Genomic DNA, 16,528 nt, shown 5'->3' on the forward strand with positions numbered 1-16,528 from the left:
ACGGCTCTGCCAGCGGCCGAGCGCCGTGCGCGAGACTCCGCGCAGAGCGTGGGTGAGGCCTGCACAGAGGGCTGAATAGGGGACGGAACTTGAAAAAAGAGGAAGAACAAGGGAAAAAGTGGGCGTTACGAGGGACAGGCCACAGGCAGTCCATAGCACGCCCACAAATGTGCAAAGCAAAGCGTATTCATGGATGTGACCGTGCAACCTCTCATTTGCGAAATGGCCATGTAAATCCCTCGATCTCTCCGCCACCCAAAGGTAGGCATAAGGACACTTGCACATAGAATTCGCAGCGCAGAGGCGAGTTTGCATGTCGATTTATTGGTGCATGCACATAAACACGGTTCCGATCAGACTTAGGGGCGCGCTTATGCCGCGTAGTGGGGGTGCTGGGCCTGTTTACGGGGGTTCACACGCAGATATTCAGAGTTATATCCGAGTTACGAATTGTCATACGCATGTTGTTGGGGTGCTGGAATGAGCAATGGGGGACCCTGCGCAGGGTCCTCGAGATGCAGGCCTGTTTGTGGGGACCCCACGCACTGTTTGAAGGGTGCATGTATTTGCACCAAAGTGAGCACACAAATGTAGCTGTTCTGGCTGTTTATGCTTCCTGCGGGGGCGTGTCAGGGGCGTTCCAGACGCGACTTGCGAATAGGGTTACTTTGCGCTTTAGATTAACAGGGTAATTCATAGAATTTCGCAGAAAAGTGTTGCAAGAGGCTGGCGCAGAGTGTCCGCGTGCGATTGTCTGCGCCAGGCACGTGCGCTAAAACCGATTTCCGCGCACAGCGTATTCATGGATTTTAGGCTCCCAAACCAGCCGTGGCGCAGAGTATCGCAGCGACCCTGCAGCAGCGCCAGTAACGCCCCCAAGAACGCCCTCGCGCAAGGAAAAGCCATCAAAATCGCTAAATCATCGCAAAGGGCTGCGCTAACCCTGGACCAGTTTACAGGGCTGCCAAACAAGGAACGCAAAGCGGGTAACGTGCATATCAGGGGTACGCGTGAAGTTATACACGCGATTAGCCAGGGTACGTGTATTACAGGGGTACGCGGGAAGTTCTACACGCGATTGGCCAGGGTACGTGTATTACAGGGGTACGCGTGAAGTTTTACACGCGATTAGACAGGGCGCGTGTATTTCAGGGGTGCGCGGGAAGTTCCACACGCGAATAGCCTGGGCGCGTGTATTTCAGGGGTGCGCGGGAAGTTCCACACGCGAATAGCCTGGGCGCGTGTATTTCAGGGGTGCGCGGAAAGTTCCACACGCGAATAGCCTGGGCGCGTGTATTTCAGGGGTGCGCGGGAAGTTCCACACGCGAATAGCCTGGGCGCGTGTATTTCAGGGGTGCGCGGGAAATTCCAGACGCCAATAGCCTGGGCGCGTGTATTTCAGGGGTGCGCGGGAAGTTCCACACGCGAATAGCCTGGGCGCGTGTATTTCAGGGGTGCGCGGGAAGTTCCACACGCGAATAGCCTGGGCGCGTGTATTTCAGGGGTGCGCGGGAAGTTCCACACGCAAATAGCCTGGGCGCGTGTATTTCAGGGGTGCGCGGGAAGTTCCACACGCGAATAGCCTGGGCGCTTGTATTTCAGGGGCGCGCGTGAAGTTCCACACGCGAATAGCCTGGGCGCGTGTATTTCAGGGGCGCGTGGGAAGTTTTACACGCGATTTCAGCAGGGTACGTGTATTACAGGGGTGCGCGGGAATTATCACACGCGATTTTGCTTGGTACGTGTATTACAGGGGTGCGTGGGAAGTTACACACGCGATTAGGCTGGGTGGGTCCTCACAGGTGTTCCCTGTACACCCTCGACGGCCCCTGCAGGCAGCCCACAAAACAGGGGACTACCCTGCACACCTGCTCATGTCCCCCTGCACCCCCACCCCCCAGCAGTGCAGGGGCAGCCTCCACCAGGCCCCCACCCATGTCTCCCACCACCCCCACCCCCCAGCAGTGCAGGGGCACCCTCCACCAGGCCCCCACTCATGTCTCCCACCACCCCCACCCCCCAGCCACCAGGGGCACCCTCCACCAGGCCCCCACCCATGTCTCCCACCACCCCCACCCCCCAGCAGTGCAGGGGCAGCCTCCAGCAGGCCCCCACCCATGTCTCCCACCACCCCCACCCCCCAGCCACCAGGGGCACCCTCCACCAGGCCCCCACCCATGTCTCCCACCACCCCCACCCCCCAGCAGTGCAGGGGCAGCCTCCACCAGGCCCCCACCCATGTCTCCCACCACCCCCACCCCCCAGCCACCAGGGGCACCCTCCACCAGGCCCCCACTCATGTCTCGCACCACCCCCACCCCCCAGCAGTGCAGGGGCACCCTCCACCAGGCCCCCACTCATGTCTCCCACCACCCCCACCCCCCGGCCACCATGGGCACCCTCCACCAGGCCCCCACCCATGTCTCCCACCACCCCCACCCCCCAGCAGTGCAGGGGCAGCCTCCACCAGGCCCCCACTCATGTCCCCTATCACCCCCACCCCCCCGCCACCAGGGGCAGCCTCCACCAGGCCCCCACCCATGTCTCCCACCACCCCCACCCCCCAGCCACCAGGGGCACCCTTCACCAGGCCCCCACCCATGTCTCCCACACCCCCACCCCCCAGCCACCAGGGGCACCCTCCACCAGGCCCCCACTATGTCTCCCACCACCCCCACCCCCCAGCAGTGCAGGGGCAGCCTCCACCAGGCCCCCACCCATGTCTCCCACCACCCCCACCCCCCAGCCACCAGGGGCACCCTCCACCAGGCCCCCACCCATGTCTGCCACCACCCCCACCCCCCAGCCACCAGGGGCACCCTCCACCAGGCCCCCACCCATGTCTCCCACCACCCCCACCCCCCAGCCACCAGGGGCACCCTCCACCAGGCCCCCACTCATGTCTCCCACCACCCCCACCCCCCAGCAGTGCAGGGGCACCCTCCACCAGACCCCCACTCATGTCTACCACCACCCCCACCCCCCAGCCACCAGGGGCACCCTCCACCAGGCCCCCACTCATGTCTCCCACCACCCCCACCCCCCAGCAGTGCAGGGGCAGCCTCCACCAGGCCCCCACCCATGTCTCCCACCACCCCCACCCCCCAGCAGTGCAGGGGCACCCTCCACCAGGCCCCCACCCATGTCTCCCACCACCCCCACCCCCCAGCCACCAGGGGCACCCTCCACCAGGCCCCCACTCATGTCTCGCACCACCCCCACCCCCCAGCAGTGCAGGGGCACCCTCCACCAGGCCCCCACTCATGTCTACCACCACCCCCACCCCCCAGCCACCAGGGGCACCCTCCACCAGGCCCCCACCCATGTCTCCCACCACCCCCACCCCCCAGCAGTGCAGGGGCAGCCTCCACCAGGCCCCCACCCATGTCTCCCACCACCCCCACCCCCCAGCAGTGGAGGGGCACCCTCCACCAGGCCCCCACCCATGTCTCCCACCACCCCCACCCCCCAGCCACCAGGGGCACCCTCCACCAGGCCCCCACTCATGTCTCCCACCACCCCCACCCCCCAGCAGTGCAGGGGCACCCTCCACCAGGCCCCCACTCATGTCTACCACCACCCCCACACCCCAGCCACCATGGGCACCCTCCACCAGGCCCCCACCCATGTCTCCCACCACCCCCCAGCAGTGCAGGGGCAGCCTCCACCAGGCCCCCACTCATGTCCCCTATCACCCCCACCCCCCCGCCACCAGGGGCAGCCTCCACCAGGCCCCCACCCATGTCTCCCACCACCTCCACCCCCCAGCCACCAGGGGCACCCTCCACCAGGCCCCCACCCATGTCTCCCACCACCCCCACCCCCCAGCCACCAGGGGCACCCTCCACCAGGCCCCCACCCATGTCTCCCACCAACCCCACCCCCCAGCAGTGCAGGGGCAGCCTCACCAGGCCCCCACCCATGTCTCCCACCACCCCCACCCCCCAGGAGTGCAGGGGCACCCTCCACCAGGCCCCCACCCATGTCTCCCACCACCCCCACCCCCCAGCCACCAGGGGCACCCTCCACCAGGCCCCCACTCATGTCTCCCACCACCCCCACCCCCCAGCAGTGCAGGGGCACCCTCCACCAGGCCCCCACTCATGTCTACCACCACCCCCACCCCCCAGCAGTGCAGGGGCAGCAGGCAGTCAGGCAGCAGCAGATGGCAGGTGGGAGCGTGCTCGGGGCTCTGGGGGGCAGTAATTTGGCCTTCTGGGCAGGAGCGTGGTATTCCGTGTGCTTACGCGTGGCCAGCTTGGTACGGAGTGATTTGGCACGTGAAAATCCTGCACGTCAGCGTGAAAACCGAGGAAAGGCCCTTAGCGCGTAAGCGCGTCAGCACGCATACGCGATTCTATTGGACCAAAGGCCCTCAGCGCGTAAGCGCGTCTGTGACGTGACCCGCACGGGTGTTTCTCACACAGCACGTGATGACAGAGCACACGTGGAAAGACTGCACGTCAGAGTGTAATCGCGTGTGATTGGTGGAAATGGCCCTACACGCAGAAGTGACAAAGCGTGTAATTGGTGGAAATGGCCCTACACGCAGAAGTGACAAAGCGTGTAATTGGTGGAAATGGCCCTACACGCAGAAGTGACAAAGCGTGTAATTGGTGGAAATGGCCCTAGCGCGTACACGCCGGGTAAGTGACGCTGGACGTGTGGGCCTGTATAAAAGGTACGCGTAGAACACCATTTCCTTGTACGTGCTTTTCGTGGAGAGCGAGTGGGTGAATTCTGTACTTCTTGTCGTTTCACACGCGATTTACTTCACGGCGTTTCAAGTTCGTATTCCCTGTTACCTCTGACAGCTTTTTCTCTTTTTTCTCTTTTACTGGTTTACCTGGGCCTGTTCCCTCAAACAGTGTTCCCTTCTACTGTTGTCCTGTCTCCTCAGACAGCGTACAAATCTTCTTTTGGCGGGGGTGTTGCCAACCAAACGCGCGCCTTTTTCACGCTCTTTTACCTGGCAGACGGTGAGTCACGCACGTATCTAACATCTGTGCTTGCCCCGTGTGTAGCCTACCCCTTCAGAGGTCATTCTAGGCTGCGTGTGACACGCATACGTTCATTCTTGTGTTACTGGGTGCCACAGCGTAGTGCAGGTTTTTGTTTCTGCACACGTGGTCTAGGAGGGGTTGCGTGCACCTCATCTCCCTTTTTTGGGGCTCCTGTGCGTAGCGTGACCCGTCATCTTTCCCCAGGGGTTACAATCAGCCTTGCAAGAGCACTAGGGTAAAATTACCATCTGGTACCCAACCCCTTTGACCCCCAATTGCCCAGGACAATATTTTACAGCCACTCCCATACGCACATTAACATCAGTGCCATGGCTGGGAGGCGAGGATTCCGTAAGGGTGGCAAAGGTGGAAGAGCCACAAGTGGTGGCTGTGGTGGATCCGGTAGGGGACATGGTCGTTACTTGCAGGGTGAGCCTGTCCCCCCATGTGTGGAGGACCAGTCAAGGGCACCCATAATCCCCCCCCCTCCCGTTGAGGCTGATGTGGCTGACACCATCCATGCTCAGCCCTTGTTGGACCAGCCCATTGTGGCACCAGACCTGGCTGACTCCATGGCTGACTTCCAGGTCAGCAGGCCTATGACACATGCGCTGGTGCACGTTGATGTCACCATGCCACGTGCATCTGGGGCAGCAAGGTCATCTGCTGCACCAAGTAGGCAGGGCGGAGAGGCTGCAGGGGCAGCTGCGGCTCCATCCACCCCAGCCCTCACACACCCAGCCCAGACAGTGTCGGTCCTAGTCCATGCTGCTGACATTCCCCCTGACACCATCACACTAGAGCCAATGCCTGCACCAACTCCCATGCTGAGTGTGCAATCCCACACTCCTGATACAGAGTCCACCAGGGCTCCTGCCCCTAGTGTCCAGAGCGGCGCAGGACACTCAGGATCACCACCACCTTCCAAGCGGAAGAGGAAGAGTGCTCATCCGGCACAGGCTGATTCCCCAGACACGGCTACACAGTCCGGCCCATCCAGGAAGCCCAGCTTCACGGATGACGAACTGAATGCACTTGTCGAGTATGTGTCCGCACATGACAACGAGATGGTCATTGTTGCAGGATCCAAGACCACACCTGCACAACGCCAGGCACACTGGCAGACCGTTGCGGACATCGTAAGTGCCCTTGGAATCGTGAGGTGCACAGCCAATGATTGCTATAAGCGCTGGAATGACCTAAAGCGCAGGGCAAAGAGTAAGCTGGCCTCAAGTCATGCCGCAACTCTAGTGACTGGAGGTGGGTCTCCAGTAGTAGACATGGAACTCACTCCACATGAGTCAGTCGCTGGGACCTACGTCACGGAGGAACAGATCCAAGGCGTGGGTGATTTGGCTGATTACGAGGCATTGTCCGGTGAGTGCACATGCATGTGTGTGTCATCCATGTGCATGGTGTGTGTGAGGGCTTCTGTTTGTGTGACAGGTGAGAGTGTGTGCGCCTGAGTCGTATGGGTCAGCCATGTGCTTCATGCAATACATCCTGCGCAGCTGCATTTGGCCATAGCAGTATCCCTTCTGCCAACAGTAGACATCTAGCCCAACTGCACGCCAGTTGCCCTTGAAGTGTCACCTTGCCACAACATTGTTGCTTGATTTTTCACTGTTCATTTAGTCAGATTGTTTGCATTCCACCACTTTTACTAGGCATGTCGCAGTCCTCTAGTCACATGTCTGACATGGCTATGGTAAAGTGGAGTGACTTTGTTACCTGGATATCATTTGTTCAAACATGTCCCTGTGCAATTGCACCATTTCGGACTGGCAGCTCCAGGTGAAGAATCTGACCTGTTTGAATTAGAAAAGCTATTACATGCGGGAACTGGACTGAATGAATAGGTGCTGCCCTCCTCTCCATCTTCACTCAATAGCAATGGTACATGCCATCTGTGTGATGGCATGTATGTTTCACCTGCCAATCACAGGCCAATGTGTGATGCCACTGCCAGACAGCATGCAGAAAATGTGTTCATCTTCCATCTTGGTGTCATCAGTGTGTGCCATTTGCCTGCCCTTCATACGCAGTGAGGGTGCATGCATGGGAGGGTTTTAGTCATGTGGGACATGTGTCAAACAAGTACTGGTTCTCTTGCATCTCAGCCCTCATTGTGTGCCATGGTGCTAATGCCTGTTTCCATTTCTTTGTGTTTATGTCTTTGCAGGGGAAGACGCACCTGATACTGCTGGGGTTGTGGAGATGGTGCAGACCCAGGAGGGGTCCGAGGGCCGACCAACCACCAGTGAGGGACGTGGTGTGGTGGTGGGTGAGAACCCACAAGTGCTGCAGGTCCTGCTCTCAAGGGGTGTCTCTGGCTGCACCTCCCCCGAGCTGTACTCAGGTGTTGATTCGGATGAGACCTACGTGCCGTCGCAGGTGAGTGTTCCAGGGAGGGATTCTGTTCTGTCTCACCCACCTGCACCAGGGTCAGAACCCTCAATGGGGATGTCAGTGTTGGCAGGTACGCCTTTGGTGGTTACGGATGCAGGGTCACACTCCGCGACATCTGATCCTGTTCCTGGGCCAGCAGATCAGAGGGGGAATGCAGTCCTGCAGCCTCAGGCAGTGCCGGCACAGCAAGGCGCAGTTCGCCTTGCCCCAGACAGGTGTGGTGCCCGCCGACATGGTGGCCGTACGCCACCTGGCAATACCGCATGGGAGCAATCCATTTACGGTATGGCAACCCAACAGGCAGCATCATCCGAGATGATGGCTCAGGCCATGGATAGGGTGGCCACTTCCATTGTCCCCCCTGAAAGGCTGATGGAGCGACTAGAGCAGGCAACCGACTCCATCTGCCAGTCACACAGGGAGGACATGTTGGGGTCCAACAGGGACAGGCGGGCGGCACTGGCGACTCTGCAGGAGGCCATCTCCATTGAGTCCCAGGGCCACAGGGAAGCCCTGAGGCAGGAGCTCCTTCGCCTCAGGACGACTCTTGTTGAGCTTGAGGCTTCAACACACCAAAGGACAGAACAGCAGCTGGAGCGTCTCACCCGTACGCTCTCAGCTGAGATGCAGGCAACGAGGGCGGAGGTCCGGGCATCCCGTGAGTTGTTGCATGGGGACCTCCGCACACTCATCCTCCAGAACCAGACCTACCACACCCGTATGCTTGCAGCCATGGAGGAGCAGACTAGGGCCTTGCGTGGGCTGCCTCCCATAGTGCAACCACCTCCGGATGCAGCTGCACAGGGTGATAATAGCGACAGCAGTGATACTCCCACAATAGGGTAGCCGTGTGGGCCATGAGCCCATGGAGGTGTTTTTTTTTCACAGGATCCACGCAGGTGGGTTCTGGTGTGCATCCTGTCCTCGGACCTCCTGGGTGGCCTCCCCAACCCCCCCCCCCCGGGCCCTTCTATGGCCATTTTTGATTTTTTTTTATTTTTATTTTTGTTTTTATTTTTATTTATTTTATTCCCAATTTTTTGGGGACGATTTGTTGGCTTCCGTGGTTCCTGTGGGCATACGCTGCATTGTGGCTGGGCATATGCAGGCTTGTAATGTATTTGGTTCAGATGCTTGGGTTTGAGTCACACACACCCCTCCTGCTTCCCGTTTCCATGGGCTTGCAAAGGGTGTGCCCAAGTGACAGTGAATTACACAGTGAAGTTGGACTCCCATGAGCTGTGTGGGCAGTCTGTAGCCAATACTGTGCATACATTCCTAGTGCATATTGCTGTTGTGTTGTACACTGCATGTTGCATTGATGTGTAACTCATCTTCTGTGTCTACCTCCCAATTTGCAGGTCCCTTCCTCATGTCTACACAAGGACCTCTAGTCTGGAGATGTGGTCCATGTTGGCAGCAGTGCACCTACAACTCTACATGGCGCCAACACTGCACAGTTGGTAGTGGTGGGAGTGCAGGCATTTCCAGGTGGTGAGACTACTAATATTTAACATTAGTGACGTCATCTTAATGGTAGTACGTGCTCAAGTTTGTTGTTGGTCCGGCATTACTGTGAGCATTTCAGGTGTTGCAAGTTTCTAATAGGGACACTGTACATTGTGAAACTAGTGTCATGTTGTGGAGATTACTTTGTTTACCTGCAAATAGCATGACATGGCACGGTGTGTGGTGTGGCGGTGCTGGGGTTGGGTTGGCTGACATGGCACTGTCCTCTTGTTGCATTTTGCAAGTGGGTATTCATTTTAGCTGCTTGAATGTGTAACTTCACAAAACTGCATTGGTGGTGTCTGTGTGGGTAGGGATGCACACATTGTGACACTTCCAGATGAACAATCTCAGGCTGATATGGTTTTCACGGTTCTTTCTCCAGACATTCAGGATCAGTGTCAGGTTGAGTCATCATTGATTGTCAGATGGAATGTGCCAGGGCAGTGTGCACTCCACAGGGGTGTGATTTCTATGTGAAGTAATTAGCCACTAGCTGTGTACGGGCTGCCTCCCCCCGTGCCCTTTCCCCTCCCATGCGCAGCGGCTGTGCATGTGGTTGGGGATGGGGGGGCACCACCATGTCCACGGCCAGGCCCCGGCGTGTTGCAACGTTGTGCAAGACACATGCTGCCACTATGATCCTGCACACTACTGGGGGAGCGTACAACAGCTGCCCGCCAGAACGGTCAAGGGAGCGAAAGCGTGACTTCAGCACTCCGAATGTGCGCTCCACTATGGCCCGCGTTGTAATGTGGGCTGCGTTATATCTTACCTGGGGTGGCGTGGTGGGGTTCCGAATTGGCGTCATCATGTGGGGGCTGAGAGGGTAGGCACTGTCCCCTGTGGAGGTGGTGATTGGTATCATTGGTGGGGTTGTGACCTTGCTCAGTATCTGACATGCATGCATGTGCAGTGGCATTCATACTCACCAAGCAGCCATGTATCGCCATGCCGCCCAGCTTCTAGGTCCCGGCTTAGGGTGGACATTCGGTAAATGAAGCTGTCGTGGGTTGACCCGGGATAGTTGGCATATACTGAGGTGATGATTCCCTTGGCATTACATACTACCTGCACGTTGATGGAATGCCAGTGCTTGCGGTTCCTATAGATGTGCTCAGATGCCCTGGGGGGACGTAGAGCCACATGGGTGCAGTCGATGGCACCTAGCACTTTGGGGAATCGTGCCACAGCGTAGAAATCCAGGGCGGCAGCATGCCTTTCTGCAGGGGTTCTGGGCAGGTATATGTGCCTGCGGACTGATGGGCGTGCAGTGATGATGTTCAAGACCTGGTGTAGGCAGCGTGACTGGGTGGCCTGTGATACACCACCCACAATGGCACTTGTCCGCTGAAATGATCCAGTGGAGTACATTGAGGACCTTCTCCAGGGGGCTGAGTGCTTGGGAGCACAGGGTGGGTGATGTGAGGTCATCCTCCCACTCAATCACCAGGTCCAGTATGATGTGTGGTGGAAACCTGTACCTCCCATGCACCTGGTCATCAGGCATCCCGAAAAGGCTGGTTCTGGGTGTGAATATTCTGGCCCTGACTATCCTCCTCCTCCTTTGGTAGGCCACGCCCACTGCTGCTAGGAACGGTATGTTCATCCTGGGTCTGAGCTTGTTATTTTTTTAGCACGCTAATTAATGCGTTGCGCGTGTTGTAGGCGAGCGTGTGACCCGCGCACCCCTGAAATCCAGTACCCAGTCCAATAGCGTGTGGAAATTCCCGCGCACACCGGGATACAGGTGCGCTGACGTACTTGCATGTGTAAGTGTCCGTGCACACCTGATATACACGTACATAGGCCAATCGCGTGTACGCGCACTTTTGTCCAATTACACGCGATGAGACTCTGACGTGCTGTCCAATTACACGCGATGAGACTCTGACGTGCTGTCCAATGACACGCGATGACACTCTGACGTGCAGTCTTTCCACGTGTGCTCTGTCATCACGTGCTGTGTGGGAAACACCCGTGCGGGTCACGTCACAGACGCGCTTACGCGCTGAGGGCCTTTGGTCCAATAGATTCGCGTATGCGTGCTGACACGCTTACGCGCTAGGGCCTTTCCTCGGTTTTCACGCTGACGTGCAGGATTTTCACGTGCCAAATCACTCCGTACCAAGCTGGCCACGCGTAAGCACACAGAAGACCACGCTCCTGCCCAGAAGGCCGAACCCCCAGAGCCCCGAGCACGCTCCCAGCTGCCATCTGCTGCTGCCTGACTGCCTGCTGCCCCTGCACTGCTGGGGGGTGGGGGTGGTGGGAGACATGAGTGGGGGCCTGGTGGAGGCTGCCCCTGCACTGCTGGGGGGTGGGGGTGGTGGGAGACATGAGTGGGGGCCTGGTGGAGGATGCCCATGGTGGCAGGGGGGTGGGGGTGGTGGTAGACATGCATTGTTGATCAGTAGTGCAAGGTGACATGTGGGTTGGCTGGGGGGCATGCCCATGGTGGATGGGCTGCCTGCGGGACATGAGCATGGGTGCAGGGTAGTCCCCCGTGGTGTGGGCTGCCTGCAGGGTCCGTGGAGGTTGTGGAGCGTACACCTGGGAGGGCCCACACGGCCAATTCACGTGTGGTACTCCCCAGAACCCCTGAAATACACGTACCCTGCTGAAATCGCGTGTGGAACTTCCCGCGCACCCCTGAAATACACGTACCCTGCTGAAATCGCGTGTGGAACTTCCCGCGCACCCCTGAAATACACGTACCCTGCTCGCACTGGGCCAATCGCGTGTGGAACTTCCCGCGCACCCCTGAAATACACGCACCCTGCTCGCACTGGGCCAATCGCGTGTGCAACTTCCCGCGCACCCCTGAAATACACGTACCCTGATGAAATCGCGTGTTGAACTTCCCGCGCACCCCTGAAATACACGTACCCTGCTGAAATCGCGTGTGGAACTTCCCGCGCACCCCTGAAATACACGTACCCTGCTGAAATTGCGTGTGGAACTTCCCGCGCACCCCTGAAATACACGTACCCTGCTCGCACTGGGCCAATCGCGTGTGGAACTTCTCGCGCACCCCTGAAATACACGTACCCTGCTCGCACTGGGCCAATCGCGTGTGGAACTTCCTGCGCACCCCTGAAATACACGTACCCTACTGAAATCGCGTGTGGAACTTCCCGCGCACCCCTGAAATACACGTACCCTGCTGAAATCGAGTGTGGAACTTGCCGCGCACCCCTGAAATACACGTACCCTGCTCGCACTGGGCCAATCGCGTGTGGAACTTCCCGCGCACCCCTGAAATACACGTACCCTGCTCGCACTGGGCCAATCGCGTGTGGAACTTCCCACGCACCCCTGAAATACACGTACCCTGCTGAAATCGCGTGTGGAAATTCCCGCGCACCCCTGAAATACACGTACCCTGCTGAAATCACGTGTGGAACTTCCCGCGCACCCCTGAAATACACGTACCCTGCTCGCACTGGGCCAATCGCGTGTGGAACTTCCCGCGCACCCCTGAAATACACGTACCCTGCTGAAATCGCGTGTGGAACTTCCCGCGCACCCCTGAAATACACGTACCCTGCTGAAATTGCGTGTGGAACTTCCCGCGCACCCCTGAAATACACGTACCCTGCTCGCACTGGGCCAATCGCGTGTGGAACTTCCCGCGCACCCCTGAAATACACGTACCCTGCTCGCACTGGGCCAATCGCGTGTGGAACTTCCCGCGCACCCCTGAAATACACGTACCCTGCTGAAATCGCGTGTGGAACTTCCCGCGCACCCCTGAAATACACGTACCCTGCTGAAATCGCGTGTGAAACTTCCCGCGCACCCCTGAAATACACGTACCCTGCTCGCACTGGGCCAATCGCGTGTGGAACTTCCCGCGCACCCCTGAAATACACGTACCCTGCTGAAATCGCATGTGGAACTTCCCGCGCACCCCTGAAATACACGTACCCTGCTGAAATCGCGTGTGGAACTTCCCACGCACCCCTGAAATACACGTACCCTGCTCGCACTGGGCCAATCGCGTGTTGAACTTCCCGCGCACCCCTGAAATACACGTACCCTGCTGAAATCGCGTGTGGAACTTCCCGCGCACCCCTGAAATACACGTACCCTGCTCGCACTGGGACTATCGCGTGTGGATCTTCCCGCGCACCCCTGAAATACACGTACCCTGCTGAATTCGCGTGTGGAACTTCCCGCGCACCCCTGAAATCCACGTACCCGCCCAAATCGCGTGTGAGACTTCCCGCGCACCCCGGTATACACGCACACATATTTTTTGTCAGCGGGTGTCCGTGTTTGTGGGTACCCCTTTGCACGTCATTTGTCCTGGAGGGCCACAGTATAGGACATTCATCATGGCAGTGTTGGCGCACCTTTTGGCGCACATTTCTGCAGCCGCAGAGACGCTACCGCCTACTTTCTTGTGGCGGTCGTGTTTGTGCCTGTGCGCTGGTTTGAGCGTGCGCTTTTTTGCCCTATTCTATTCCATGAATACGTGTTGTAGGCGAGCGTGTGGGCGTTCCGCGCACTTGTGCCCTGAACTTCCCCCGTGACGCCCACGTTTTGGCAAGTTGTTCCCCATTCCGAGTGTTACGCCCGTGTTCCGCCTACTTTTGTTGCGTGCGCCGCGCTATGTGCGAATTTCGCTGTGGCCTGTGCGATTTTCGCTGTGACCTGGCGCACGCTGTTAGATGGCCTGTGCGCCAACGTGCGCCGCGCACTTTTTTATCGCACATCCGCTGGTTTTCTCGCGCACGGACTTCCATGAATCGATGTGCGTTGCTTTTCGTGCGATTTTCGCACTTGCACTGCGATTTTCGCTATTCCACTGCGATTCGCACGTTTTTGCCCACTTGCGCCGCGCTAATTATTCCATGAATCGGCCTGTGAATGAATACGCTAGGCGCACATTTTTTATTCTGCACGACGGCTTGCAGAGTGTTGTTCTCGGCACGCTGCAATTTTGGGACAAACGCGCACTTTTCCATGAATCGGGTACAAAGTGGTTGAACGGCAAAAGAACACACCACCTAACACTTGATCCTAACAGAGATTAAAAAGAGAACACCTTAGACAAACAGACTGAAATCTCTACTCAAAAATATAGCTCATGCATTCAGTGATCTCACGAGAAGATCATAGTATTGCCACGAGGTCATCTAAATGGCAGGGGCGCGCTATACCAATCCCATGTAATATATATAACATATGTAGCACCCAGGGTATCCCAGTGTCGACTCCCCCGATGTACCACCCACCCCCCTGGATCCCCGTCACCTCCACACTGAATCCATTCGGGGTCCTTTGTCTTAAATGTGGCACTGCACACACTGCGTTAGTGTAGCATAATTCCATGAAATAGAAAGAAGCACTTCTCTGTTCTTTCATAAATAGCATAAAGCCAGAACATCAAAGCGAGGCCTCTTTTCACTCAGCTGCAGCACGGTGGACTGATTAGGAACACATTTGAATATTACTGTTATGAATGTATGCAATTACCCATGGCTCTACAGACCTCTGAATGATCAAATCTGCCCTAGAGATGTTTGCAAAAGATCATTATTTCAACACCACCTGCTTTTGTTCGAAACCTGTAATTAATCTAACTTGTGTTGGAGCAGCTGCTATTTGTCTTAAGTTATTCATTTACCAAACTCGATAAGTACATTAGAAACAAACCTTTCCGTGTATACGTTTTTTTCTAATTAAAAAATCCGAAACATACGCATTTAAAAATCTACGAGTCCTACAGTACATTAAATTATTCAAAAGGAAGCCGGGTTCCCCTTACCTGGTATGTTCTGCAGGAAGGATGCTATGAAATCCATGACCGTGTGTGCAAAGAAATAGAGAGCGTTCAGTATATGGCGTGCCCTCATCCTCAAAGCTGCGTTAGAATACTCCAAGCCTCTGTGCCCTAGAGCAGGCGGCTCATTCCACACTGATAATGCCGCAAAGCCCAGAGGAGCCGGGCTCTCAGCACACCCTTCAGAATAAAAGCTCTTCCCAGCCCAGACAATGCGCCGCTGCGTCTTGCTTCACAATAGCAGTGAGGCTGGCCCTCCTCTATGGGGAGTTTATACAAAGGCAGGCAGGGCCACCTTACCAGTGTCTGGCGCCCAGGGCCACCTGAAACCCATGCGCTCTTCCCACCCCTTGAAACCCATCCTCTCCAATCCTCAAAATGAAAAGATTACAAGTCAAATTCAACAGAAACTCATCGAGGTTTTACATGGATTGTCTAGTTGTTAATAAAAATATAAGCATTACACATCTCTGTGACCTGTTTCCCCAAGAGGATGCTATATTGAGGAAATGTTCACTTAGTTTTTCGAATAATATATTAATTTTGAAAGAAAATGAAGGACAATTATTTTTAAGCAAGTATTCATTTAATAAAATGATAACCTAACTGTTCAACCAGACAATGTTATTCTTTATGAATGTGTCCAAAGTAAATGTCCCTGGCAAAACATTACATGACTGGCAGCAGCAGAGAAAACAAAGGGTCATGCAACAAAAAAATTCACTTAGCATTTCGGTTCATGCCCCACACAGCAGACGCATTCACGTAATCATGGAAAGAATGAAATGAGAAGCACCTGGCTATATGCTTTCCACTGCCCAAGGCCGATGTGCCTGAAACACTGCCAAGTTTAAACTATGGGCCTGATTCATGGAATGAATTGCGTCGAAAAAAGGGCCACATGCGCGCGAAATGGCGCGCAAGTGCCCGTTTGTCGATTCATGGAACACACTGCGCTGGACTTACCAGAGACTTGCGAGGAATCTGCGCAGGTCCAACGCGTCACTGCGACACTATGAACGCCTTGCGCGAGACTCTTAGCGAAGGCGACGTACTGTCTTGCGCAGTCACCTAAAAAAGGGGACAGAACACGAGGAATGAGGAACAACAAGCCAAAATGTGGGCGTAATGAGGGAAGTACTACAGTAAAACCCTCGCAACCCTCGCAACACCCATACGCGCGCTAACAACCCGTATTCATGGAATTGAACAGGGCTTTCCTGGTGTGTCACCGCACATAAAAAGCAGCGCAAACAATCAACGCGCATATACAGCTGTGATGAATGTACCATTTCTCGCAGCAGTGATCGTGGGACACTGCAGGAGGCGGAGTATGGCCATGGCCCGCATTATTCTACCCAGGACCAGCCTTTTTGGGATGCCTGATGACCAGGTCTATGCCAGGTATAGGTTTCCACCACATATCATATTAGACCTGGTCACAGAGTGGGAAGATGACCTTACATCACCCACCCTGTGCTCCCAAGCACTGAGCCCCTTGGAAAAGGTGCTCAACGTACTGCATTTGTTGGCCACTGGGTCATTTCAGTGGACAACTGCCATAGTTGGGGGCATTTCACAGCCCAAGCAGTCATGCTGCTTACACGAGGCGTTGACAATAATGACTGCAGGCCCCTCAGTTTGCAGGCACATCTAAATGCCCAGAACATCGGCAGAAAGTCAGGCCGTGGTCCAGGACTTTTATCGGGTGGCGCACTTCCCTAAAGCGCTTGGTGCCATCGATTGCACCCATGTGGCTCTACGGCCACCTAGGGCCACATAGCACATCTATCGCAATCGCAAGCACTGGCATTCC

The 16,528-nt window shown here is 56.5% G+C and overlaps 1 protein-coding gene across 2 annotated transcripts in view; it reads right to left on the reverse strand.

Annotated features, from left to right (window-relative positions):
* Positions 1–14,891, reverse strand: part of LOC138487725 (carotenoid-cleaving dioxygenase, mitochondrial-like) — a 286,226-nt gene extending 271,335 nt beyond the window's left edge. Inside the window, exon 1 of one of the 2 annotated variants that reach the window (XM_069614272.1) lies at positions 14,698–14,891. Coding sequence is in view for 1 of the 2 variants with exons in the window: in XM_069614271.1 (XP_069470372.1) it covers positions 14,698–14,785 (88 nt within the window). In the remaining variant the exon portion in view is untranslated. The remainder of the gene's footprint in view (positions 1–14,697) is intronic. The other variant, XM_069614271.1, reaches the window with a different exon arrangement.
* Positions 14,892–16,528: the final 1,637 nt, after the last annotated feature.

The sequence above is a fragment of the Ambystoma mexicanum genome, chromosome 9 (assembly GCF_040938575.1).
Source record: "Ambystoma mexicanum isolate Mex_15411 chromosome 9, UKY_AmexF1_1, whole genome shotgun sequence".
NCBI lineage: Eukaryota > Metazoa > Chordata > Amphibia > Caudata > Ambystomatidae > Ambystoma > Ambystoma mexicanum.